This window comes from Amblyomma mixtum, chromosome 6, assembly GCF_055824585.1.
Source record: "Amblyomma mixtum isolate Tamu chromosome 6, ASM5582458v1, whole genome shotgun sequence".
Taxonomy (NCBI): Eukaryota; Metazoa; Arthropoda; class Arachnida; order Ixodida; family Ixodidae; genus Amblyomma; species Amblyomma mixtum.
The window spans coordinates 29,314,299-29,340,209 of record NC_143017.1 but is presented as its reverse complement, the minus strand read 5'-3'; the positions used below and the strand labels follow the sequence as shown (position 1 = coordinate 29,340,209).

At 46.6% G+C, this 25,911-nt stretch overlaps 1 protein-coding gene across 1 annotated transcript in view; it reads left to right on the top strand.

Annotated features, from left to right (window-relative positions):
- The first annotated feature begins 3,927 nt into the window (after positions 1-3,927).
- Positions 3,928-25,911, top strand: part of LOC149338507 (uncharacterized) — a 108,275-nt gene continuing 86,291 nt past the window's right edge. Inside the window, exon 1 of the mRNA XM_089550334.1 lies at positions 3,928-4,178. Coding sequence (XP_089406460.1) covers positions 4,124-4,178 — 55 coding nt within the window. The 5' untranslated portion in view covers positions 3,928-4,123. The remainder of the gene's footprint in view (positions 4,179-25,911) is intronic.

The window sequence follows — 25,911 nt, the reverse complement described above, 5'->3', positions numbered from 1 at the left end:
GTAAGACTTTTGGCTGTTATTTTTTTGCGGTGAAATTTTACAGCCGAGGAGGAAATAGAAAATCGGTTTTGAGGAAAGGGAATGGCTCAGTATCTGTCTCACATCTCGATGGACACCTGAACCACGCATTAAGGGAAGGGGTAAAGGAGGGAATGAGAGAAGGTTTCTAACGGGGCGGCCATACCTCCACAGCTGCTAGACTTGAAGATCAAATTGCGGCGCCGATGAACTTGATTTCACCAGGCCATTAAGACTTTCTCTTTAAAAGTGGCCTGACAGGCCTCCTGTTGGAGAAAAAAAAACCGCGGCGGAAGCAGAGGAACGACCCGACATGCGTCTAAACGGCCCTGTCTGCTTTCAGGGTAGAGGAGGGAGTCAGACCGATGTAAGAGAGACAGAGAGAGGGAGTGGGCAGCGACGAGTTGCCCGGCGGCTTCAGAAGTTACGGCGAGAGTAGAGAAGTACGCAACTGGAAGGTGGCTGCGACGGGAAGAACACGTGGCTAGCTACCACGGAAGGAGATGTCATGACGAGGGCGGAGGAATGAGCAACCTGGGGATGGTTCCACAGCAGAATTAATGCCTGTATCGCTAAAAGAAAGCTATAACACATTTCCCTGATTCCCGAGCTAAGCCGGTGAACCTAGCTTAACAAGTATTGGGGTTTGCTGGAGAGGTGCTACACCAAAGACGGCAAGGGCTTCTAGTGGTGGCAGCAGTGTCGATTTCTGAAGGCCACCACCACCACCATCAGCCTGACTATGCCCACTGCAGGACATAGTCTGCCTCCCCCATGTGTTTCGAGTTATCACTGTCCTTTGCCACTTGTGGCTAACGTATCCCCGAAAACTAAGTCTCATCCACCCATTTAACTTTCTGCAGCCCCCGCCGCGCTTGCCCTGTCTTCAAATCCACTACGTTAGTCTTAAGGAGCAGCGGTTATGTTGCCTTCGCATTAGAAGCTCTGTCCAAGTCCATTTACTCCTCTTCATTTCGACTATGGGATGTCATCAATCTTCGTTTGTTTTCTCACCCACTCTGCCCATTTCCATCGTCTTAATGTTACACCTATAATTTTTATTTCAATAGCTCGTTGCGTTGTTCTCAACTTACACTGAACCCTTTTCTCTGATCCATGAAGACGTCTGCACATTATTTGTGTCTATGAGGCCTTGGTGGAGAATACACCACGACGACTACCCCAAATATGGCAGCGGGAGCGAACACATCTGAAGAGAGTCGAACGATATTCACAAGTGATAAGTCTTGAAACTCAGACGAAATCGAAATTTGCGCAAGCTATTCGTAAAACACTTTGATTTCTACTTGTTCGCTGAGTTCTACAGTGTTCGGGCCAGCATCTGCTGCTGGGATGTTGGTACGTAGCTGAAGTCCATCTCCGTCGGGTCGTAGCCTCTTAGAGAATTCATCGTGGTCGTGGTAGTCATGAATGAAGTGGGAGCACTCACTGGCGAGCGTCGTTAGACCCGCGTTGCGCGAACGCTATATGCCGCGAATCTGCGGGCGCACCGGTGTCTCCGCGGCGGTAAGGCACCCCAACCCCTTGGCCGTTAGGGTTAGCGCTCTTCACGGGGTGACGAGAAGTCAGACAGGCTTTACCGCCGAAATTGTGGCACTCACAGGCTCACTGGTGGTACCAGGCGATGTCAGGCGTTGAACATATAGGCTGGAACATATGGTCCCGGCGCAACAACGACAGAGCGGCGCAAGCTAAATCCACACCTCCCAAGCAAGAGCCGGAGAAGAAAGAACGCCGAGAGCCTCCTGCACCGAGACCTCCGCGTCTACCGAGTCCCAGGAATTTTTCATACAAAGTCATCATCCGACCTAAAACCACGGTGGATCTGCAATTTGTGGCTCCACGCTCCTACGATCTCGAATTAGGGACCCAAGCAGCCCTCAACACCCCTCTACAAGAAAAGCCAACGCTGCGCGTTGTTAGCCAGCAGAACATTATAATGGTGTGTACTCACTGTGAGGAAGACGCGTTCCGCCTCGCCAAGCTTAATTGTCTGCACCTCGACGGCAAGAGTATAACGGTCACCGCCTACGTGGCCTTGCCGGTGGATGTTTGCAGGGGTGTAATACTTAATATCAAGCCTGAAGTGAGTGATGACTCTATCTTCCAAGACGCCTCCTCACCCAGCCATACAATCCTGGGAGCGCGCCGACTGGGCAAGACTGCGTCGGCAGTCATTGTCTTCGCCGGGCAGAAGGTTCCTTTCACGGTCAACAACGGGTGGTCAGAGCGCCGCTACTGCATCTACCGGAAAACGAAGGCGGCTTGTATCAACTGTGGAACGCCAGGTCACCGAGCAGACGTCTGCCTGAAACCCAAGGGGGCTGCTTGCCAAACCTGTGGAACGCCGAGTCCAGATGAGACGCACGAGTGCGCGCCCGTTTGCGCGCTGCGCAAGGGCCCGCACAAGACTTATGCAAGAGACTGCAAGGAGAAATTCCAGAAACCGCTGAACAAGAACGCTAGTACCGCGTCATCAAACGCGGCATCAACAACGAAACTTGAAGATTTAGAGGGCAGGAGCAGGCCGAGGCAGAAGAGGCAGTCTGCACGGCGACGGCGAGGAGCATTGTCATCAGTCTCCCACTCTCGTTCCGCCTCTCGCGGCCGTTCGAGCTCAAGACGCTGGGCAACAGGCTCCAACCAGAACGCCAGTCACGTGGAGGCGGGTAAAGAACAAGGCAAGAAGAACCTCATCAAGACCACCGGGGCGCTGAAGAAGACGTCCTCGGGTCAGCTTTCAGATTCGAAGGTGAGCTTTGCAGAGTGGCCTACCCTCCCCTCATCCGCCCCTCAGAATAACGCGGAGTTGGCAGCACTCAAAAAGAGATAGAAAGTCTGAAAAAACAAGTCAGCGCTTTAACAATCCAAAACCACGAGCTTAAGCGAGCAACTACTAACGCAATAACGCCGGTAACTCAGCCGACTCCTCAAAACCAAAAACAGCAGGTAGTACTAGTAGTACCTAGCTCCCAGCCTGCCTTAGGCGAGGTCTACCAACAAATTATCCAAGAACTGAGGTCCTTCAAGGAGGAGTTTCAAGCTTTTCCAATTTACGTGAACGCCCAATTCCAAGAAATTCGAGAGCAGATTGCAAACAACCGACGATACACGGAGACGGCTATTTCTGCACTTCGGAAGGAATATGCGTATAGAAGACATAAGTAAAAATTCGCTCGTACAATGCACGTGGACGAGCCATCCGATACGGATTCAACATGCCAGCCTACCAGCTAACCTCTACCATATGGTGTGGGCATGCCAATTTAATCCCTTAGTTGACCCCATTCCCAACCCTTCGGAGGAGCAGTGGGAGGCTATTCTGCTCAGCGATGATCCTGACCGTCAGCACTGGCTGGTGGGGAGGGCCAGCGCAGCAGCAGCAGCCAATGGACTACCGGACTAGGCGGCCCATCCACACGTTCTGAGAATACTGAACAGATAAAGATGTTTTAATCAAATCAATCGGGCCAGCATTTCTGCATTATATGTCGCGACCAGAGGAAGCGGATTCTTCCTGAATTGGAGGTAACTTTCTGAACGACGAGCTTACTTCGCCGTTTGAAATAAGCGACTTTACTGCGAAGCGCATTCTCCTCCGGAGACGAGCAAGGTGAGGGCCGCGGTTGGAGCGCCCGCAGTGAGCCCCGTGCTTTCGCCCGGCTCCTCGAGAGCGCGCAAGCATCGTGGCGTTGGTCGTGACGTCACGGCACGTGCGCCAGGCCACGTGGCTCCGCTCGGACTCTAAAAAGAAGCCCCATCGACTGGCGGCCGCGAGAGAAAATCCGAATGCGGTCTTGTTTACGTCGGCGCGCGGGTCGCTAGGGTCCCGTCAGGAGCAGTTTCGCCGGGAATCGAGGATGCGGCGAAGCGGCTGGATCGGGGCTGAGCGCTGACGGCGGCGCCGGTGCGCATTCTTGGGGCCAGACAACATGTGCAAACCAAGATCGGAGTATGTTTGACCGGCTTGCGGAGTTACCATTAGCGGTCGTTTCATTCGATGGCAGCAGCTGAGTGGAACGTCAGGTTGCCGACCCGATAGCAGGCGCGTGGAGAAACGGCGTGCGTCCAGCAGCCGCCACCGATGATGAAGTGCCACCCGTGTGGGCTGTTCCTGCTCCTCCTGTTGTCCCTGCGAGGTGAGTTTGTCGATGCGCACGATGGACGGGTATCTGTAGTTTGATTCGCCGCTTGCGGGAAAGTCGTTTTGTTTGGTTAGCCTGCTTTCTGTAATACGCAACAGCAGCAATGAGATGCCGCATCTCAAGCAGGTTTAGTTTGGCACAATTCATCATTAAGAAAAGTGGGTCCTGTCACCTCCAGCCTTTCGAGATTTTGATGAGTAATAAGCAGGCAGAGGCACTTAGCTGCTGTCCTACACTGCTACACTCTGGTAATGTTGGCATAAAATGAACGCGAGAAAACTAGTTGAACTATAAGCGTTTGAGCGCTTAGATAGTGCAGTAAGGCATCGGCCTCTCCGATTGGACAGCATTCGTCCGTCGCGTGTGATTTGAACTAAACCCTGTTTCTTCTGTGAGATAGGTTGTGAATATCTCATTGTATGTGCTAATCTTCTTGAGCAGAGCTCCAAATTTTATCATCTTTTGTAAATTACCTGTAGATCAACAAGATTTCCCTCACTTCCCACTAAGCGTATAATGACACAATTTACCGCAATCAAAGTCATTTTGTCATATTGCGACAATGTCTCATGAAAATATGTTATCTTTTAATGGCCGCGAAGATATAAATCATTCGACCAATCAGTCCTTATTTCGACGCAAATGAAGTCAAAGCAATACAAAAGAAAAAGCTCTGAAGAGCTTGACTGAGTCCTTGTGCTCATGCATCATCGTGAATAAGCACGTCCCCCTTTTAAACGAAGTCTCTAACAGAATAATTTCTTGTGTGTTCGCGTTATAACACATTATAAAAAACCGTTTTTAGCTCTTGCAGACAAATATTTACCGTTCTTAGGACACTTCTACCGCATGCCTGAAGCTCATTGCAATGCTCCTCAGATTCTAACAAGAATTAGTGCATTAAATATGTCATTTCTTTGCGGTTATCTAGCAGCGGCCTTAATTCAAGAGATAAACTAACAACGGATGAAAAAATACACTGCGAAGTAAAAAAAAAACTACGTGCGTGCACCTATCCAGTGCAAATGCGATGTTGCTTCTTAGGACACTCGAATCCAAATTTGCTCAAAGATGCAGACATACGAGTGCGTAATCAAATAAGTTTGTTAATCAGAAGTCTTCCTTAGCGAAGCGCACACCAGTGCGATTTAGAGAGAAGCCGCGGTTAAGAAACTAAAAGCAGTGGCACTGCTCGATAATTTAACCACGCCAACACACATAGAAGGGTCATTATTCTAACTAATGAAAAATTTATACTGGCCCATCCTTTTTAAAAAAAACACTGCCACATTTTTTTAAACTCGCGCTGTATCCTTCATTACAGTATGCCGACACTGTTAAATAACCACAGCCCTCCCTCTGAGTGACCGGCGTCTCTCATAGCCTGAGTCGCTTTGGGACGTTAAACCCCATAAACCAAACCAAACTCTCCGAGTGACCTTACGTGGCTGGCAGACGGTGCTCCTTGCGTTGGACGTACCTTAGCTGGTGGATATGAAATACGTTCTTATCTGGGGCAGGTCTCGCGCGGTCTTCGTCAAGTTAGCTTTATAGTTGCATCAGTTTATCAGTCATATTAACTCAGTGAAAGCTTTGGGCATTGTTAAGCTTCGTGCAGTGATGCCGTAATTTCCGGCCTGTCGTTCCCATCACTTCTATAACCTACATGAATCTGTTGTGCCCAAGAATACATTTCTTCTTGATTGTCCGAACCAAGTCCGCAGTGCCCGCCTAAAAGATTATGTAGTGTTGTTAACGACACGCCCCCCTCCCCCCCCCCCCCCCCCCATGGTTTCGGACACATCTTGACAGCATTAATACAAGTATATGCTTCCCTTTCTTGCTGCCTGCGGGCCGGCACTGCCAGCAGTGCATGCATTACTGAAATCATGTGCCTATATTCGCCACCTACGTCATCCACTATCTAAATCGAGCCGGACGGAAAACATTCTTCAAAATCAGGGTGACAGTAAATTCTAGTAGGCTCTTTGCTAACCAATCAGCTGCGCGATGGCTCCGGAAGCTCAGGAAAGGCTGGAGTGCTTAAACACGAAGGAATTTTGTGAAGAAATTACCATATTGCGAAACATGAGGGAGTCCGAAAAGCAGAAAAAATTAAGTTCTAAACATACGTAGTCCGCCGATTGCAGACCGGATATTGCGGTGCATTCTACAATAGCTAACTAAGAATTTTATCTGGTCTCTATTCACACCGTTTGAATCAAGTCCTAACGATTGCGAACACAGATCTCCTGGTGCACTTACGCACGCATTAAGTGTGGCGCAAATGCTTTCAACTTAACAAGGTACCCATGTGGGCTAGTTGGTGTACATCAGACATAACTTCACCAGCGAAAGAACGAGACACGAGGAGAAGAAAAACAAAGGACAACGCTGGACTAACAGCTGAAGTTTAATCGAGAAGTGGCCAACCTAGGTCACCAGAAGACGCACGCGTATCAGACACACTAAACAAAACAGACAAATACATAAGTGGCAGATCACCGAGGAGAGGATACACGCTCCAACACTGGCAAGCAACGAAATGCAGATAATTTGTCTATCAATCTTGCGCACGGACACTTCTGCTTAGGAAATTAACTTCCTTGCTAGTAAGATGCAAGGACGGTGCACTGACGCATGTGTAACTGCCTCGCAGCCTGCAAGGCAGTGATTGCAAGGCACTGACACATGCGTCAGTGCACCGTACAAGCTAATTGATTAGAAAAGCAGAATAAAAAACAACCACTGCCGCCGGTGGGATCCGAAACCACGACCTCCGAATTACGCGTCCGGTGCTCTACCTCTGAGCTACGGCGACGGCTGTCAAATCTTGTTTTGGTTTGGTTTGGTTTATGGGGTTTAACGTCCCAAAGCGACTAAGGCTATGAAAGACGCCGTAGTGAAGGGCTCCGGAAATTTCGACCACCTGGGGTTCTTTAACGTGCACTGACATCGCACAGTACACGGGCCTCTAGAATTTCTCCTCCAAAGAAATTCTAGCCGCCGCGGCCGGGATCGAACCCGCGTCTTTTGGGTCAGCAGCCGAGCACCATAGCCGCTGAGCCACCGCGGCGGCAAATCTTGTTTTTTCTTCTGCTTTTCTAATCAATTAGCTTTAAGCGATAACATGTTCAGTAATATTCTAAAATTGATCAACACCACAAAATAAATAAATAAATTAAAAATCCCCTGTGCCCCTTGGTTTCTGTGGCTGTTGGCTTCTTTCATATTTATAACGAGCCCCTCATTCCCCTTCGCTTGTTTGCTTAATTGCTTAGCGAGGGCCTCGGTTCTGGCTGCCTTGACGCCATAGGAAGCATAAGAGGGTTCTCACGCAGCTTCCACCCTCTCCGTTCGATGGCGTTCTACGTCACACCTGCGGTAACTCAGGACGTTCTACGTCCGCCGCTCATGAACGTGGGTGGCGCTGATGAACACTCTCAAGGTTAGGTTACTTGTAAACATAAATACCCCCGAAAGCAGAAGATTTGACAGCCGTCGCCGTAGCTCAGAGGTAGAGCACCGGACGCGTAATTCGGAGGTCGTGGGTTCGGATCCCACCGGCGGCAGTGGTTGTTTTTTCTTCTGCTTTTCTAATCAATTAGCTTTAAGCGATAACATCTTCAGTAATATTCTAAAATTGATCAACACCACAAAATAAATAAATAAATTAAAAATCCCCTGTGCCCCTTGGTTTCTGTGGCTGTTGGCTTCTTTCATATTTATAACGAGCCCCTCATTCCCCTTCGCTTGTTTGCTTAATGCTCTAAAATGGATTTAGTTGGTGGTTATTTGTGGCGAACAAGATTCGAAAAGCCCTAACAGAGTTTCGCTTTACTCAAGGCTCCCATCTGTACGTATTAAGCAGGAGTATAGACCGAGTTTGTGACAACGCAGGCGGCACCCATGTGAACTGCTTGCGTGACACGCAGATATACTGTGTCATGTTAGACATGCTAGACGTCACGTTAGACGGAGTATGCTTAATCAAGAGGCCTCACAAGTACAATGTTTAACTGAAGTCATTGAGAGGAGCCGTATGAGTGGTTCTGGTCCCGATAGGCACGGCTAAAGCGCCGTTCGCCAGAATTTGTATAGGTCATGAATGACGTCATTATTGAGTGAAATACGACAGTGGTCAATCAAGAGGCCTATGAGTTGAAACAGAAGCGAAAGGTGACGAGCCTCGAAACTATGCTGAAGGCCTTAAACTCTTATATAATGAGACATTGATGCACATCGAACTTTTGGAGCAAGCAGAACAGCTGTGCCGCATTTCACTGAAACTTTTAGTTTAAGCTGAGTGAGAAAGTCATCAGAACTGCATTCCAAAGGTGCCAGCACCTCTTGCATCCATCTGGAGCGAAAAAGCGGCAACGAGTACACTACTGTCCACCCCTTGCTAGAGCAACCACTGCAAGGCTGACAAGGCGCAACTCCTGGTGGAATTCAGTACCGCACTGGGCATACGCCCCACAGCAGTTACTGCCTGAGCCACGTTGATAACATTTTGCTTTTGTCGGGAACCCGCGAATCGCTGTGGTCTTCGGCTGTGTGCGTTCTGCGACGCTGGTGCCAGCAATCGCGCTCTTTTCTTTAGAGAAAATAACGTGCATGGTGGATGCCAACATTCACCGATACCAAGAAGCATAGGGGATGTCTCTTTTTTTCAATAAATAAGTGGCCCAGACGTCGTCAGTGCAGCTGGAAGACTGCAGGCGTGACCAGCACTGAGCTCAGGGTAAGAGCGCAGCTGCAGCCTAACAGAGCAAGAAAGGGTTCTAGTTGGCTGGACAGCGTACAACAAAGCCGCACTGGACTGGTCGGAAAAAGACGAAAACAACAGAAAAGAAGGAATAGGCAGATGGAGCGCTTCCTCACTATTGATTTCATTACTCGGGCAAGAGCTCTCTCTTTTTTTTTCAAGCGAACATAGATGTGAGGTTTCAACACAAACCTGGTATCAGTGTAACGCGTTTATTTTATTATGTAAATCTTACGTCTCTGTACCACGCATATGTTTGTCTGTAAGAAAAAATGCCTTATATGTAATGAAGTCCGGTCCTAATACGCGCTTCGTCTGTCCGTTTGTTCTCTTCTCTCTGCTTTCGTCTGTCGTAACCAGCCTAGTGCGGTCCTTCGACAAAATTCTCCCCATTCTCTAACCTTCCTTGCAGTAAGAGCTGTTTCTAGGAGGTCATCCAGTAAGCAAAAAAAACGCGAACCTCAAGTATGGACATCTATTGCCTTCTCTGTACAGGAGCGCTGACGAGTCCCGCGTTGCCTAGTAAAATAAAGTTGATAACTATTTTAACTGTTTTGGCTTATACCACCTTTTTCTAACTTTGAATCCCGTCTTTTTCTTCCTTTCAAGGCAATTTTTTGTCTACTGAGCTGTATTACTTCGATTTCTGTACCGTTTTGAGCAATTTTTACATTCTACTCTTAAGCCAACAACAGTGCACAGCGTACGTGGTGTGTGCGCACTCACCTTCCACCACCGACCACGCATGCGTCACGCGACCAATTCGGTTTTGAGGATAGAAAAGCTTCAATAGCTGTCCCATTCTTTCTTCGACTGCTTAGCTGCTCCACAGGTGAAGGGATAAAGGAAGGAGTGACAGGAAGAAGAAATGAACAGGTGGTGTACTTGTGAGCGCCTGAATAATTTCTAGCGCTTCTGGTTCTTTAACGAGCAGCGAGATCGTAAAGCGCACGGTCGTGTTCCTCATTTCTCCCCTGAGAGAATGCGGCCGCTGCGAACCGTGTATCATCCCGCGCACTCGGGTTCAGAAGTTGAATGAAGCCGAATCACGTAGCGAGTTTTTATACGCAGAGCGATGCGCGGGGGGGAGGAGCTGCCGGTTTCAGAGTCTACTCGGGAGATGCTACAGCGTTGTGGAAGATAAGGGAACAGAGAAGTTCTCACATTTTCGATCACACGGAGTCCTGAGGATGAGGTGGGGTGGGTAGCTCACACAGTCGTGGAGTGCCAGGTGAAGCTGATACCATCTATACACTTAGGAGTACACTGAATAGTAATACGTTGTAGTGATGTCAGCGGCGACGATGTAAGCAGTTTCGCGTGGTATTGGGGTACCTTTTGCCTCATGACATGGACGAAGATGAGTCTCACGAAAGGCGCACTACAATTCGAGCCGTCATAATCTCGCTGAGTTTAGCTACTTATGCTCGATAGCGTAAACATAGCGTAATGCTTTGTTAAAAGAAGATCTCCCCGATGTCACCCTTGAGAATTTGCGCTGCATTATGCAGTCTGGCAAGACTTTTCACGATACTTTTAAAGATATAGCGCTCGATACAATCAAGTATATTATTTCCGGCACTGATAGAGAATAGAGAACCAAATTTCATTTCCTATACGGACACTCCATACTCTATCGGCTATATTTAGATCCATCGATGAAACCGCTAGTATTAAGAAAGCCGGTAATATGACTACCTAAAGTGAGAAATTTCTCGATGTATACTCGATATAGACACTTTTTTTAAAAGGGCTTAAACTATTCCGGCCACAGAGATTTCTTTTAAGCCCCTCAGTCGGCGCAGCTGATTTCTTTAGAACTTAATAGCATTGAAGTGAAGCCATGGCTACGTCGAAATTGTCTCTTCCATAAGCAGCCTAGCAAAGCCTAGCCAAGCCTTTAGCTAAAGTTCTTCAAACCTGTTTGTGAGCACTTGCTCACATAGAAATAAATTTGAAACTTCTGGTGGTTTCCGTGTGTTATTGCAGCATTTAACACGTTGCCTCTGTCTTTGTCCACAGCTAAAATGTGCAAGCGCCATATGATTGGGAAAACCAAATGGGTATTTTCACCAGCCCTGGATTTAAGAGGATTCGAAGATCAGCAATGATAGACAGAAGGAAAACAACAAAAATAAAAGGGCTGAAAGTTTTTATTAGGCAGGATATACCTTCCTAACCTCTGTTATTTAAATGTTACTTTTGGTTACCAGCATTTAAGTAAAAGCATTTGCTCAAACCGACGGCCCGAAAGAAACGCGCGATGAGGCCATGCTATAAGGAAAGGAAAGGAAATGACAAAGGCTCTTAACAGGAGCATGTGCTGTATGGTGCTTTACCGCGATATCATTAAAGCTCCCGTTCTGTGAAAACGCGGCGTCGGCGTTATGGGCGACAAAGCAGACGGCCCACCTGCCACATAGGTCACGTTAACTTGTGACATCACAACCTGCCACCGTGACAGGTTGGCACCACCGTATTGTGAGCAGACTGGCTACCGCGGCAGGTGTCAGTTAAATTAAGCCCCGACGGTGGTTGTTTGAAACAGCCGAGGCAGTGTCAAGGCAGTGGCGCATCGCTTAATCGCTGCGCCACTGCACGAGGATGGGTATGACGGCTTCTACCGATCAATGAATGTAAAGCAGGAATGCCTAATTTCGTATATATGGGTATTAACCTTTTTATGCTTTCGCGTCAAACCCTTAAGGAGGAGTTTCAGTGGCCCCTAAAATTGTTATCAATATCCTTTTCATCAACGGGTAAGAGAGAACCACATGGCTGCATCGACTCGCGGATCCTGGTGGTATAGATAAGAAATGTAATGTTCCCGAACGCATTTTGAGAATTATAGCTTGTTCTAGCCCTTGCTTCTGCAAAGGAAAGGAACGCGTCAGCTGATGTATTTGACATTGTCGCCGCTGATGATACCATTCACCCGGGCGTGGAAGAATGCGAGACTTTTATCGGGCTGACAAAGTGAACAAATGCTCTGTAGGCACCTGACTCTTACGGCAAAAGTCGTCCATTGCTGGTGGCAACCATCGTACCTTGAAATAGTGACTAAGGGTTCTATGTGCCGCAAAGAGGGGCGTCACTTCCTTTTATCACTTAGTGTTCATAAGCGCAAGGTATACGTTGCCTATACGCTAAACAATCAACTTAGATAATGTGCGATTCGCTGATGACATCGCCTTGCTAAGTCACTCAGTAGGTGACCTCCAAAGCATGTTCAATGGGTTGGACAGGCAGAGCATAACGGTGTGTATAAAATTAGCATGCAGAAAACCAAAATAATGTTCAACAGTTTCACAAGGGAACAGCAGTTCAGAATTGGTTGCGAGGTTCTGGAAGTGGTGAGGGCATAGGTCGACATACGTCAGATAGTGACCACTGATTCAGATCATGAGCGGTAAATAAATCAAATATTAAGAATGGGGTGCGGCACATATGGCAGGTTATCTCAGTTAATGAATGACAATTTACCAATATTCCTCAACGGAAAAGCGTACAACCGCTGTATCTTGCGGGTACTCACCTATGATACAGAAACGCGGAGGCTAACGAAACGGACTCATATTAAATTTACGAAATGCAGCGAGCTATGGAAAGAAAAATGATAGCTGTAACGTCAAGAGACCTCATGCGGGAAGAGTGGGTGAGGGAACAACCGTGGCTTAATGGCATCCTAGTCGAAATCAAGAGGGAGAAATAGTATTGGGCAGAGCATGTTATGCGAAGGCAACATAACCACTGGTCCATAGGGTAACGGAGTGGATTCCAAGAAAAGATAAGAGTAGCAGGGGGCGGCAGAAAGTTAGTTGGGCGGATAATAGAAAGAAGTCTGCGGGGTTATGGTGGCAGCAGCTGGCAAAAGACAGGGTTAATTCGAGAGACACGGGAGAGGTCTTTGCCCTGCAGTGATCATAGCCAGGATGATGATGATGATGTAAAGCAAGAATGAAGAGAGATGGCTCTGTCTGCGTACACCGCCCCTCTTTGTTCCGTGTGCTACCGCCTGACTCACACACACCTCCGAATCGGCGGCACGTTTTAGTTCGAACGCAATAATCCGGAAGTTCAGAGCCTAGCAAAATCGTCTGGTGCCGACTGTATGTCCGAGAAGCGCAAGCGCTCCGTCCGGCGGGACTGCCCGCTTATCGTCGTTTCTTTACGTAACGAAAACCGGTGCTTTCGCACTGATTCGAATGGAGTAAACATTCGCTACCATTTTTTTTTTACCATCGAGTATCGTTAAAATGTACAATATACAAAAAATTTCTTTCTCAGTAGCAAGTAACACCTTGATACTTTCATTTCTGGGAAGCGATACGACACAAAATGTGTCGAAAGATGGTATCGAAGATACATGTGTCATCGCTCACTGACTTGGTGCACTATATAACCCTAAAGTTTATTTCTCGGGCGGCGGATAGCAAGAAAAATCTGAGGTGTCGTTTTTTGTTACTACAGTTTCTCAGATAAGATGTTCTATCTCCAACCTTTTCATGTTATCAGGGTTCTGGGAAGACGGGTCTTGATAACCACGAAGTAATCAAGGAAGGTGATTTTAGAGTGATTTCCTCAGGGTGATGTCCAAGGTTTCGCCATGGGGACTTGCCTTTCTCTGGGCGGAAGCGGTTATCACAGTTCACTGCAGTTTTTTTTTGTAGGCAACGTTTCTTGCCTTACATCCAATGCAGGTTTTGATGCGATACAAATGTGATGTTCTTTTCAGTACACCCTCGGAATTCGCCTTGTATTTACTTCGAAATCACAATTGAGCAAGCACACTCATCGATATATTAAGGCGAAATCCTTTAATGCCTCATCGTTGTCGACAGAAGGTCGTGAGCAGAAGCTTGTCAAGCAGAGGTGTCACGCTATTTCTAGTTAGACCAGAATAAAAATCTGTGTGCACGATGGGATTCGAACCACCATCCTTCCGTTCCGCAGCCGAGCGTGCTAATGGCTACGCTATTTTCTGCCAACGCATATGTCGTTCTCCTTGTCTAGGATGCTGCTGAGTATTCGCAGAAAGGCGTCGAATCAGACGGATGCCTCCCAGACGCCTTCCAGTGTCTCCAGCATTGAAGATTCACTGTACTTAACATCTTAATCACACATCAGTGACACATGCAGCAACGCCGCGCTAAAGGCTTTCGCCTCACCGCACTTTAGGTCAACAATGTGCCCCCCTGAATTTTCTTTTGAGACCACCATAGAAGCTTGAAAGTCGATATTATATTTTGTACCTCATCAATTCTATCAAAGGGTGCGAAAATTCCCCTTAAAGCCATAAAAGGCAATCCTAACAACATGAACGAAAAAAATGGCAGGGAGATGGTGGGCGCGCCATTGCTCAGTTCCCGAAATCGCTTTTCGACAAATCGAGTGCGGAAGGAGAACGAACAGGGAGAGTGAGAACAGGAAAAGCATTTGGACAAACATTGCTTCGACAAGACCGACGAGAGCACTAAGGAAGCCTTGCTGCCGGTTCTTTCCACGCTCCGCTCAGTTTTTCCGTTTTTTTCCCCGTTTCTTTCTCGGCACACTGCGTAGGCTCTCGACTGTCACGAGTACAACGCCGAGAAAAATAAAAAAAAATAACTCATCTCGGAGCCAGAGGCCCGAAGTCTAAACGGCTCCGCCGGCCCACGTTGGCGCCCGCTTCCTTTTTTTGCCTTTTTCTTCATCTTTTGCTTCAAAGAGGAGAAAAGGGACAATTACGGAAGAACACGGGGGACCTTCTCTTTGCGAAAGTACCAGCTGCCGCGACCAGCAGCTGCGTACGAGCAATCAATGACGACTGAATTATAAAGAGGAAGTCGGGAGCACCATGTAGGGGAAGCGCAGAGTGCTTAAAATGGCGATAGCAAGAAACCTTTAGGGCCGTATTATTTAGCGTATATGTTTTTTGCGCTCGCGGCCACTTTGATTACTTTGACTTGAAAAGCGTTTACCCTTGCCCTTTGGCTTTTACAAGTTCTTCTCCGCTACGACCAAATTTCAGTCAAAAAGAGCTCAACAGTGAAGTTCGACGCAGACAAGAGGGATATAGTCTTTAATGAAAACCACTGATACCAAGCCGCTTTTGCGTGTTTGATCGCCTTTGGGCCTCATCGTAGTTTGCTTTCCCTGCTTTTACTTCACGCTAGCTCTGATAACACTGCTCTCTGTTCTCTCGTGTGCGACCATATTACGGCAGCGATAGCTGTGTACAGCGATGGTTCATCTCGGTAAACGGCTCTTAGTCCCTTTTAGAGCCATTTGCCATAGCTGTAATCTGGCGTTAATATATACTGAAGGTGATTTTGCTTTGTTCATATATTGCTGGTTCCTTCTGTGTTCTACTTAGCCCGCCGCAGGAAATAGTGCCTGGTAACTGCAGATTATGGGCTTTTCAGACAAATGTGGCTGAGAATGAAAAGTGCAGCAAACAGACGGGAAAAGAAAGAACACTAGACAAGACTGATGCTCCTAAAGACCTTCAAGGCTGACTTCGATAAGTGCAAAAGGAGCAGCTAGGCTGCACAATATGGAAAGGCGTAGGCGATATGCGCGCGCACGCACGCACGCACACGCACACGCACACGTAACAATTTTACGAACGATGCCTTTTACACCGGGCATCTTTTTTTAACGTTTAGAGATAAACTAGCGAGAGAAACTACTGTGCAGCTGGGTTGCCCAGCGTGGCGGGCATCATGTACTTGATATAGGTCAATAATCAGACGATTAAGCAACTAAAATTTCGTTATCAGCTTTTTATTTATGACTTTAAGGGGCAACGTTATAATTCCAAATTGAAAGCAGCCAACAACAGAGGTGAGTCCAGTTTTAAATTTTGTTGATCGCAAAAGATTTCGAAATGTCAAAGGACCATGAGATGCATTGAAAAAGCTGCCGCGGTTGCTAAGTGGTTATGGCGCTCTGCTGCGCACACGAAGGATTCGGGTTCAATCCCGGGCGGTCGTATTTAAATTGAGGCGAAATACTAGAGGCCCATGCGCTGTGCAATGTTAAGGCACGTTAAAAACTCCACATTGTCGACATTGTCCAGAGCCCTCCACTACGGCATCTCGTACAGGCGTAGTGGCTTCGGGGCGACAGACACTATAAAAAAGTTGGCATTGTCGCATTGAATATTGATGAAATGGCGTCCCTGCGTGTGGTATCGTCCTCGAAATCAACTTCTTCTACATGATCAGATACACAAACGTCGTCTGTATTTGATGCATGAAAAGTGCGACAGACGCCATTTTATAATCATGAAACGCGGAAAACCACTTTAGCGAGCTTTCAGAAGCCTATTGTTCGTGTTCTGTATTTCGAAACACATCGCTGATTAAGGAAATTTAAGAAGTAGGTTCACCTCCGATGTTGATAGCCTTCAGTTTTACAGTTTTTTCTTGCCCGTGCGCATTCTGAACTGACGCCTGTCTCACAGCATTTGAAATTTGTGTTGTGGTGGGTTTTATGGCGAATACGTGACTAAGGATATCATAGAGCCAACCACAGTGTAAAATTCTACTGCTTTCTCAGAAGCCTGCAAAATGTTTTTAAGTCGCATTGTTGGTTAAAACCTTGCTTTCTTTTAACGATGTAAAAACACAAGACTTGTCCACAACAGCATTTTTTTTCTCTGAGTAATAAGGCTGAAAAGCTATTCATTCAGAAGAAAACAGTCGAATATTGTTACGTGCTTAGTACACACGGGGCTCATTTACAGGGGATCGATGAAGCAGTACCGTGACGAAGCCTACAAGCGTCCCTCTGCCCTTTCTCTTCCTTTTCCTCTACCAGTTCGTCCGCCCGTTGATCTTCTGCTTCTTCCATCGGTGTTCCGAGAGAGCGCGTGACAATATTTTATTTTTTCCTAAGTCGGCGCGGCTGTCATCATGAACACGAATTGTGATTTTAATATAAGTAAGTTCGAAAATAACACCGACACCAACCTATGTCGACAGACCTTCTTCGAATGTTTTCTTTTGAATAAAATGTAACTCATTGCGAAGACTCCTTTGCAAAGCTCGCATAAATTAAGTATCTGTAAATGTTTAATAAAAATCACCTGGTATGCAAGGTAAATGTAAAAGAGCTGAAAGAAAAGGTGCAGCAAAATGCAGAAGAATAGTAATTTGGGTTTGCTGGTAGTTCATGATGCCAAAGACTTTTGCAATCAGTAGGTAATAAGGATGACTTGAACGTAAGCTTTCTGAAGCGGCAAATGTTACCAAAATTTACAGGCGGTCGATATGCTCGGCCTGTAAATTTTGGCCGAATAAACGTCTTCTACTACTACTACTTAGAGCGACCAATGAATTAGTACGCCCTGATTAGATATGCTCCAGAAATAACACAGTTTTTGGTATCTACTATGCAAGGACACGCTGTACTGCAAGGCTACATGGGACAGCAGTTGCTCTTTTATGTGATTATTTGTGCTTTCGTACCGGACATTTCTGATGCATATCTTCCTTTCATACCCACAAATTCCTGACAATCGCGTTTTTCCAACCAGAATTTGTTTATGAACTCATTTTTTTTTGCATACCCTAAGAATGCATGGTAACAATGAAGATATTCGCTGATCCCCTTTTGCGAGAGTTGCAGTTTTTTCGTATTATTTTCGAGTAACTCAGCCCTTTGGTTTGCTCTGGTATTCGTACCTACTCGGGGTGTTAGCGCAGGACAAACTGTAACAGGAACGTTTGGCTACGCACCGGAAGATTAAACCATTCCCCTCAGTACGTTTATAGTTGTATCTTGCAAGACTTCACAGTTTCCTTAAATTAATCTCAAAAACGCACACTAAAAGTTTTTTTTTTGGCAGTCCAATCTGCTCGGTACAAGCATAGGAGAAATTTTGAAAAGCAAGTTTTGCTACGCGTCGTAAGGTTAAACTATTTCCGTCAATAGTTTCACAGCAATATGTTGCAATTCTTCACTATTGCTTCACAAATCAAATGACGCGGAAGAAAGCTGGACTTGGACCTATGTAAACTGCATGGCATGCTGGATCCCAATGGCTTTCTTTGGCCCTGGTCCTGACGGCAATAATCTCTGGACCAGATATGCAGATGCCATTTAGTTTCCAAGTAACAGAAAACACGTCTTTTGTGCCAAAACGTTTTCTCACCTTTTTTAACACTTATGAAAAACTGTGTGGATACGGTATCGCTGCTGGATTTTTGCGCGCACGGCCAAACAAGTTCGTCTTCTCAGCAGCTTGTCAGCAGAAAAATTACGAGGAACTTTAGCGGCTAAAGTGGTGAAAGGCGAAAGCCTGAGTGCTGCATTCTGCTACGCGATTGTTCAGTGCGCATTTTGTTGGTGCATTAATTAACTGCGAATTAATGACGCTTAAGCTTTGCCTTCAGGAGTGGAACGAGACAGCGTGTTGTAGCGCTGCCAAGGAGTCCAAGGAACGCCACCACCCGTTCGGCGCGATGCGTTCCCCTTTGAACGCAACACTTCTTGAGGAAAGGAAATGGGGCTGTAATTCTCGGTCATCTCGGTGGACACCTGAGCCGCACCGTACAGGAAGAGAGGAAGTGTGAGTGAAAGAAGAAAGAGCGGCCGTAATGAAGAAAATGAAAATTGTATTTGAGGAAAGGAAGGCGCAGTAACTGTCTCACATATTTCGGTGGACACCCGTCAAAATTCGCGCGCGGTGACGTCACGACAACTTGGACCAATCTGAAACGCGGAAACATACGCCTTGCTCGTCGGTAAATTGGTTTTTGAGGAAAGGAAATGTATCTGTCTCTCATATCTCGGTGGACACCTAAACCTCGCCGTAACGGGAAGGGAGGAAGATGGGAGTGAACGAAGACACCGTATTCACTAGACGCGCCTTTGTTCATTCCAAACCATCGAGCTGCAATGTCATGAGCCAAAGACAGGCAATAAAGAAAAAAAAAAGCTGGCATGGCGGAGTGGTAGCGTGCTCGACTCGCACTCCGGAGACCGGGGTTCGGTTCCCAAGCTCGGCCAATTTCTTACTCGGTTTTATTTATTTATCTGGTGGGACTAGAAAGGTTAATTAGATAATTGGTTAAGTTAAGCAATGAACTAAACTCAGTCAAACTTACCTGGAGCATCACTATGCGATCCCTTTAATTGGTTGCATGGTTAGTAGCTTAAGTACAATTGACCCCGTTCGAAATTGGCGCCCTTTGACGTCACGACCGTTTCGACCAATTGAAAAGCGTGCCATTTCTGTCGACAGCTCTTGCTTACAACGATGAGGCATTAAATGCTTCCGCCTTAAAAAGTAAGGGCGCGCGCATTCCCTGCGAGGCCATATAAATGTACAACGACAGTAGTGTACCAAATCGCAGGACCGCACCAGTGTTGCTGCAGCGCTAAATTTCCGCGACAGAGAACTGTACCACACTGTGATTCATGCGCAGTCCACTTTCGCATTTGCACGCTGCTAGGCAGTCGATGATGACACTGGCTTGCTAAGTCATTCGGGCGATGGATTGTAAAGCATGACAAATGAGTCCGACAGGCAGAGGCGTTTGCCCTGCAGTGGGCGTAGTCAGGTTAATGATGACGATTGGCAGCCGTAACAGAATACTTGCTGCTTTGACCGCTTTCTGCTGACTTCTCGGTGTTCGTTTCTCTCTCGTCTTTGCGCTGATCGCTGCGACCGTCCCTTATCAGAATTTTATTATATATTAACTGTTCTCACTGCCTGCGCTGTTAGTTGGAAAGCAGCTGTTGCTATAATTCGCCGTACCATGTTCGAAGCCACCTTCACGCTTGCAATAATTTTCGCCTTAGAAACCTTAACGTTTGATTTCAACGTGAATTTTCGCTAGCAGCGGTAATTCGACACTTTCAGAAACACTTACGGTCTTTGTTCTCTAATATATGATTCTAGCTTGCCTTCAGGGTGGATACTTTTGTGTTATGTTCGGGTTTCATGTCCGATAAGCAACTAAGGCTTTTCTGCGCGAAGCGTACGGATAATTTGTCTACATAGGGCAGTAACGGAACAAAGACTTTCGGCAGTTATAATGCGTGTAAGCGCTGCGTTTGTTCAGGGAGCCGAAAGACACATGAACAATCAAAATTTTCATTTCCTCCGGTAAACAAGCGAGCATAAAAAAAAACTTGCTCATTATGAAACAGCCACAAATGTTTCTCCTCAGTTCTCAAGATTGTTGCGTATCAGATTAATGAGTGCTTAACTGCGACTTTTTCTGTACGTGCTTCATACCGAGGTTTCTCTAGTTTCGCGAGAATGAAGTCTGCTATGAAGTGTAACCGCTGCACCATTGCGCCATGAGGGGTATGAGGGCTCTCAGGGATCTACGAATGTAAAGTAGAGCATTACTTCTTGCATACACTGGATGAACCCACTACGCTATCGCGTCATAGCTTAAAACAGAGATTAAGTGTTCCATCATATTTTAATTTCGTGAAATATATATATATCGATTTCGACCTGCTCGATTTTTCGATGGCAAACTGGTCCAGCTGAAGTGTCTGATTTCTCGCTTCTGCTCATCTTGACACGACTAAGGACCCAGGAAAATATTATCCCATTACCTTCGTTGCCGTCGTAATGTCAATAGTATATTATTCGTCTTAGTAAAGGTTGGGTTGTATTGTACAGCGGCCCTCCATTAATAGCTCTTTGCTGCGTATCTCGGCGTTGTCGCCGTCCACAACAGACACCTGCTGCGTGCGCCTAAGAAGGAACAAAGAAAAAGTGCACTGGAATGCTCATGAAGGCCGACATCCGATGACCAGCGGATATAGGAGCAGCTTAACGCGGGCTGCAATATCGGCTCCCTCTTTTCCAGCTGCCTAAGCGACGCCGCCAGTTTCGAAATGTTTCGCGCAAGTTCGGTGTCTCTCTCCGTGGACAGTGAAGACACTTGTCTTCTGCCCACGGGCTTGCCAAGCAGTGAAGAGGCAGGCTAACATCCGGACAGATAGTGTTTACGCGCCGGACACAACCAGACGCTCGCGCCCATAAAAGCGAGCGTAGTGCGTTCGTCTGGCGGAGTGGACGAGCCTCGGCTTATGGTATTTCTGATGAAGAAGCTGGGAGCTCAGCTTTGGTAGCTGAGAGCTGAGTGATAGCATTGGTGAGCATTCTTCCAGATCCGCTGATGCTGCAAAACCAGGACATTTAACGGAGGTGAATCAACATCCGCGATGACAAGAGTCCTATTACCACGTTAAATAGAGAAATTGTTCAAGCTCTTCTGATTCTAGAGAGAATGTCAGTCGTTCAATTCTTTTGTTGTTACTTTTGTAGGCCCACGCCGCCATTGCTGTCATTCTTTGAGGAAGAGCTGCGAGAAAAAGATTAAGGTTTCGAAACGCGCTAGACTCCGTTTCGCGTGGATTCGATGTGGTGATTGGCGAAACTGGTAAATGTATATTTTAGGTTTTTGTGAAATATTTTATAGCATTGACCGTAAATAAAACGTGTATGTTCTTGCTTAAGTTATTTTTTGCTATCTGATTTATGTGAATATGCCTACTCACATGTCTAGAGCGCTCAAACGGTGCTCTGAGGTGCACACCGGAGTCATTTCTGGGTGCCATAAGGCTCCAAGTTATAGGTAATTGCGCATGTACATTAATATGCTCGTCGTTTGCGTATGTTGCAGAAAGATATTTCGGGGCAGCCATAAAGCAAGGATTGTCACGAACGTACAACACAGAGCGCTGTTCGAGCGCTTGGATAGTTATGTGGACCTCTGTACTATAACCATGCAATGTCTGCAATATTTGATTAGGGAACTGTCATTCCGCTCTAAGGAAGCCTTGTATATACTTGTGCTGTCTTTCAATTCGCCTCATATATTTTAAACATTATTTATAGTGAGGCTTATGAAGGCGTTTTCTGGCTCAAACATTAAGCAATTATACCACCAATCTGACTACATGCTGAAATTCTTTGAGCTCTTAAACCTATCTTGTTAATACAGACCTCTCTGCTTTTGAAAATCAGTGAGTCTCATTAGCTGAACTTGATAAAAACAGGGCCAAATTCATTCCTAACTCTGTCTCCCAGTGGCTGTCTTTTTTATTGTTGATGAATACTGCCAGGTCACGAAAACGCCTTAAACAGGATTGACTGCCACAGAAAACGATCGATTGAAACAAAGAACGAAATCACATCACGCGGCAATAAGATATCCCAGATTATCGCACGAGCCAGCAATGACATGACTGAACAAACAGGACGGCGTACTCTGAGCCAGGACCTGTACACGATACGTACAATGTGCACACTGAATAATTTCGCATAGAAATGGAAAAGCGCATACACTAAAAAGGAGATTCTCAACGTAAGCTAACCAGCCTTAATGTACTCAGCATCATCTTACTAAAACAAAAGCAGATGTGCACATCAGTTTATCTTTGTTTGTCCCTGCCTTCTCATGTAACTACCTTTAAAGAATTCTGTGAGATCCGTACGGAGACTCGACAAAATATAGTAGGCAAAGACAGATCAAATCCCAAAAAAGAAAGCGTAAATAAATGCCAAAGGAATCAAAAATGGTCTCGAAAGCATCCCGAAAAGTGAATGCATAGTTGAGCGCTCCAAGACATTCCCCTCGGGATATTGCATTCCTGCACGGTTTGCGCGGTGCAGTAATACTTGGAAGCATGTTTCACGGAAGAAAATGCTTCTAGCTTTTCGGAGAGATGCGATAGTGTTGGACATCGACAGGCGGGTTCGATGTGGTGAGTGATGTCTGTTTCAGTCTTGCTTAGTGCTACCTATTAAATACATATATTTAAATCTTTCACAGCAACAGCGTTTCTGCGGCGTTTGTCATTTTTCTTTATCTGAAAATCTGCTTGGTGATGTCTGCCAACTGCAGCACTTGAGGATGAACCTAGCTGGCTTTCCTTACAACGCTCTTAAGTTTTGTTTAGCTGCTTTGGGTGTTCACCAGTGCGTATTGCAGGGTCGGCCTGGTGAATGTTGTACAAGCTTTTCGCTTGATTTCTTGTGCTCAATGCCGCAGAGAGCTTTTTAAAGAACCCTATTTGGTCATTGCTCTATCTTTTGAATATAAGTAACATGACCATTCCATTTGAGATCACACGTAATCATGGCGCTAGATATTTGTAGCTTTCCACGAATGAATGAATGAATGAATGAATGAATGAATGAATGAATGAATGAATGAATGAATGAATGAATGAATGAATGAGCTAGTGAATGCATATTTATTTCACACTGAAATACGCCGTCGGCGTTGCGGCGGACGTAAAGGGGAGGGTGCCCTTTGTTAACGCTATACGAAAAACTTCCAAGGCTTGGTGTTGCGTGTTTTTCTCGCGGCTTGTCCTTTCCTTGTTAAAAACTGAGGGGCAAATTTCGGCTCTGCCTTCAGTGTATGACGCGATAGCTTAATTTGTTAATGCTCATATATGCAAAACTGGTAATTCTCTACTTAGCAGTCACGGATCCCTGGGAGTCCTGATACCATACGCCGCAGTGGTACCGCGGTTAAGCGATGCGCCACTGCCCTGCAGCGGTAGGCGCTGCCACCAACGGGCCATGTGCGACCAAGGTTGCTCTTTCCAAACCATGACGCCACAAGGTTACGTGACCTAGGCGGCCCACCTGCCTCGTAGGTTGCTTCTCTGGGGATTTTTCATATAATTTTTGCTCACGATTAAGACGTCGACGATGCTGACGGCGCCGACGATGACGCCGGATTTTCTGAGACACGAGGGCCTTAAGGAACGCGTTAAATATTCCTCTCCTATGCTGAACAGCATGCTTCATCCAAACAAGGGCCTTTGGACTTGTTTGTTAGAAAGGCTTCATGCAGAAAAAAAGAGAACGAGGGAAGACGAACGGAAAAAGTGCTAACTACCAACTATTTAGTCGCCGCCACGCACTTTAACAGAATCTTTGATTGGTATTTTCCTGAGACGAGGCTACAAAAACTTACCGCTGTGTTCCTAGGTTACTGTTTTGTAAACATCGCTCTAAACTGCTGCGGAGGTTAAGGTGTGTCTTCGCTTCAGAAAAGGCATCGAAAAGTGGCCTTTCCTCTTCTTCACTGCCTTACTCTTATTGTCCACATTTAGGCTACCCAGGAGTGCAAGAGCACTGGCCTAAACTTTCTTCTGTTTTGTTTTATTTTTTCACGATTTTTTGGTCGGACAGGTTACTTGGCAGTACAGTGAATTCGGGTTCTTCATCTGCTAGTGTAAGAGCGAGGTCGTACTTACGAAAATTTTAGAGATATCAATCATGCATGTGAGGCTGGCTTTCGTTCTGGCGACCGCTGCTCATGCTTACCGACTGCATGCAGTTAGCGCGGCACCAATATTTGCAGTACTTTGGAGCCTTTTCTGCCATCTTGCGAACGGAAGCCAACCTCATAGACTTGTGTACCTTTGCATCCAAGGCAAACTTTGAATTCTTCTGGACCTTCCTATGAGCCTGTTAAAATGTTGCGTGCCGGTTCCGGTCACCTTACTGGGAGACGCCTTAAGCCTTGGTCTTTCCTGCCAACACGTGAGTATTATGCGATACCAAAGAGTCCAGCATCCCGGCACCCTCCTTCCGTGTCACACCTCGCCACCTGCAAGGTAGCAAGCGGCACTTTGTCTCTTGCCACCTGCTAAGCAGGAAGAGACATCAAAGAAGGAGAGACCACCAAAGGCGGGAAGGACCGGAAGGTAGCTGCCACGGGAAGAACCCTGTCACCTTCAAGGGTTGGTAAACGTAAGAGCCAGCTCCTGCTTTCCATCGACCCCGTTTGGCAGGTGCGAAAGTGGATAAATGAAAATCCCGCTCTTTTCTAACGAAAAGGAGGAAGTGACCGGAAGGCAGCTGCCATGGGAGGAGTCCAGAAGGTGGGCACGGAAGTGAACCCTAGCTCACAACTATGTTCTTATGCTACCGCACTGCCACAGCTAATGATAATAAGGTGTCCTCGAAGCTTTTCCTCCGAGGCCCACTGTTCGCTGACCGAACGCGGATGACGAATGGCTTTTTCTGTCAAATGTCACTGAAACACCTGAGTGGGACCAGCACGCTTGGCCTGTTTGAGTCCGTTTGCTTCAGATTCGAGGGAGGCACATTCTGATCCTGGTGACGTTCTCTCATCTCGGCATCGCGATCTCGCGTGTCGACGTCCTCTGGCCGCTGACTTTCTTTTAATTCAGGGTGTGCAGCTGCAAATGTCCGTGTTTTTCCGCTTTTGCTCGCATTCACGACGAAGCCCCGGAAGTCTTCAATGCTCATTCTGAGAACCCATCTCCCCGGACACGGTTGCGGGCGACTCGGTCACAGCGCACTTCCATTCCGCATGCGCGACGCATGCTCCGATCTTCTGCCGCCAGCCACATCCGTCGATGAATGTCGGGACACCATTCTAAATTTTTGCAAGCAACTAGGAATGCAATACGAGTACTAGCACACTTGGCGGGTTCAAACACAAGGTACCAAAATTATATTAGAGCGCAGCTTTATTTTGTAATCTATATTTGAAAGCAAATGAATACGAGTGGGCGGAAATTGTGCAATTAACAATGTATTGTGTAACAGTTGAATGCGCGGGGAGCAAGAAATTTATTTTTCAATTTCAATAATTTACTTTCATAAAATACATGAAGGAGGCCGAATATAAAAGGTGCATGGGAGCAGCTTCAGGAGAAATAGTTTTCTGCATGTGGAAAATGCTGCTGGGCATACGAATATCTTCACGTAAATATCATGCCTCACCTGCGGTTTCTCCTAGATAAGGAGGTCATAGCGCCACTCTCACCTTCCAGCCGTCCTCTACCCTGCCTCTCTCTCCTGCCACTCCATCCGTCACGCCTGGCACGTGGCTACACCTGCCAACCTTCCTCCTCTCTAGACTAGCCCATTTTCCCTCTTAATTTGTAGAGGAGAGGAGGAAGCCTCAGGAACAAGGATGACTAGCTCGTATAAAAATGACAAAAACTGAC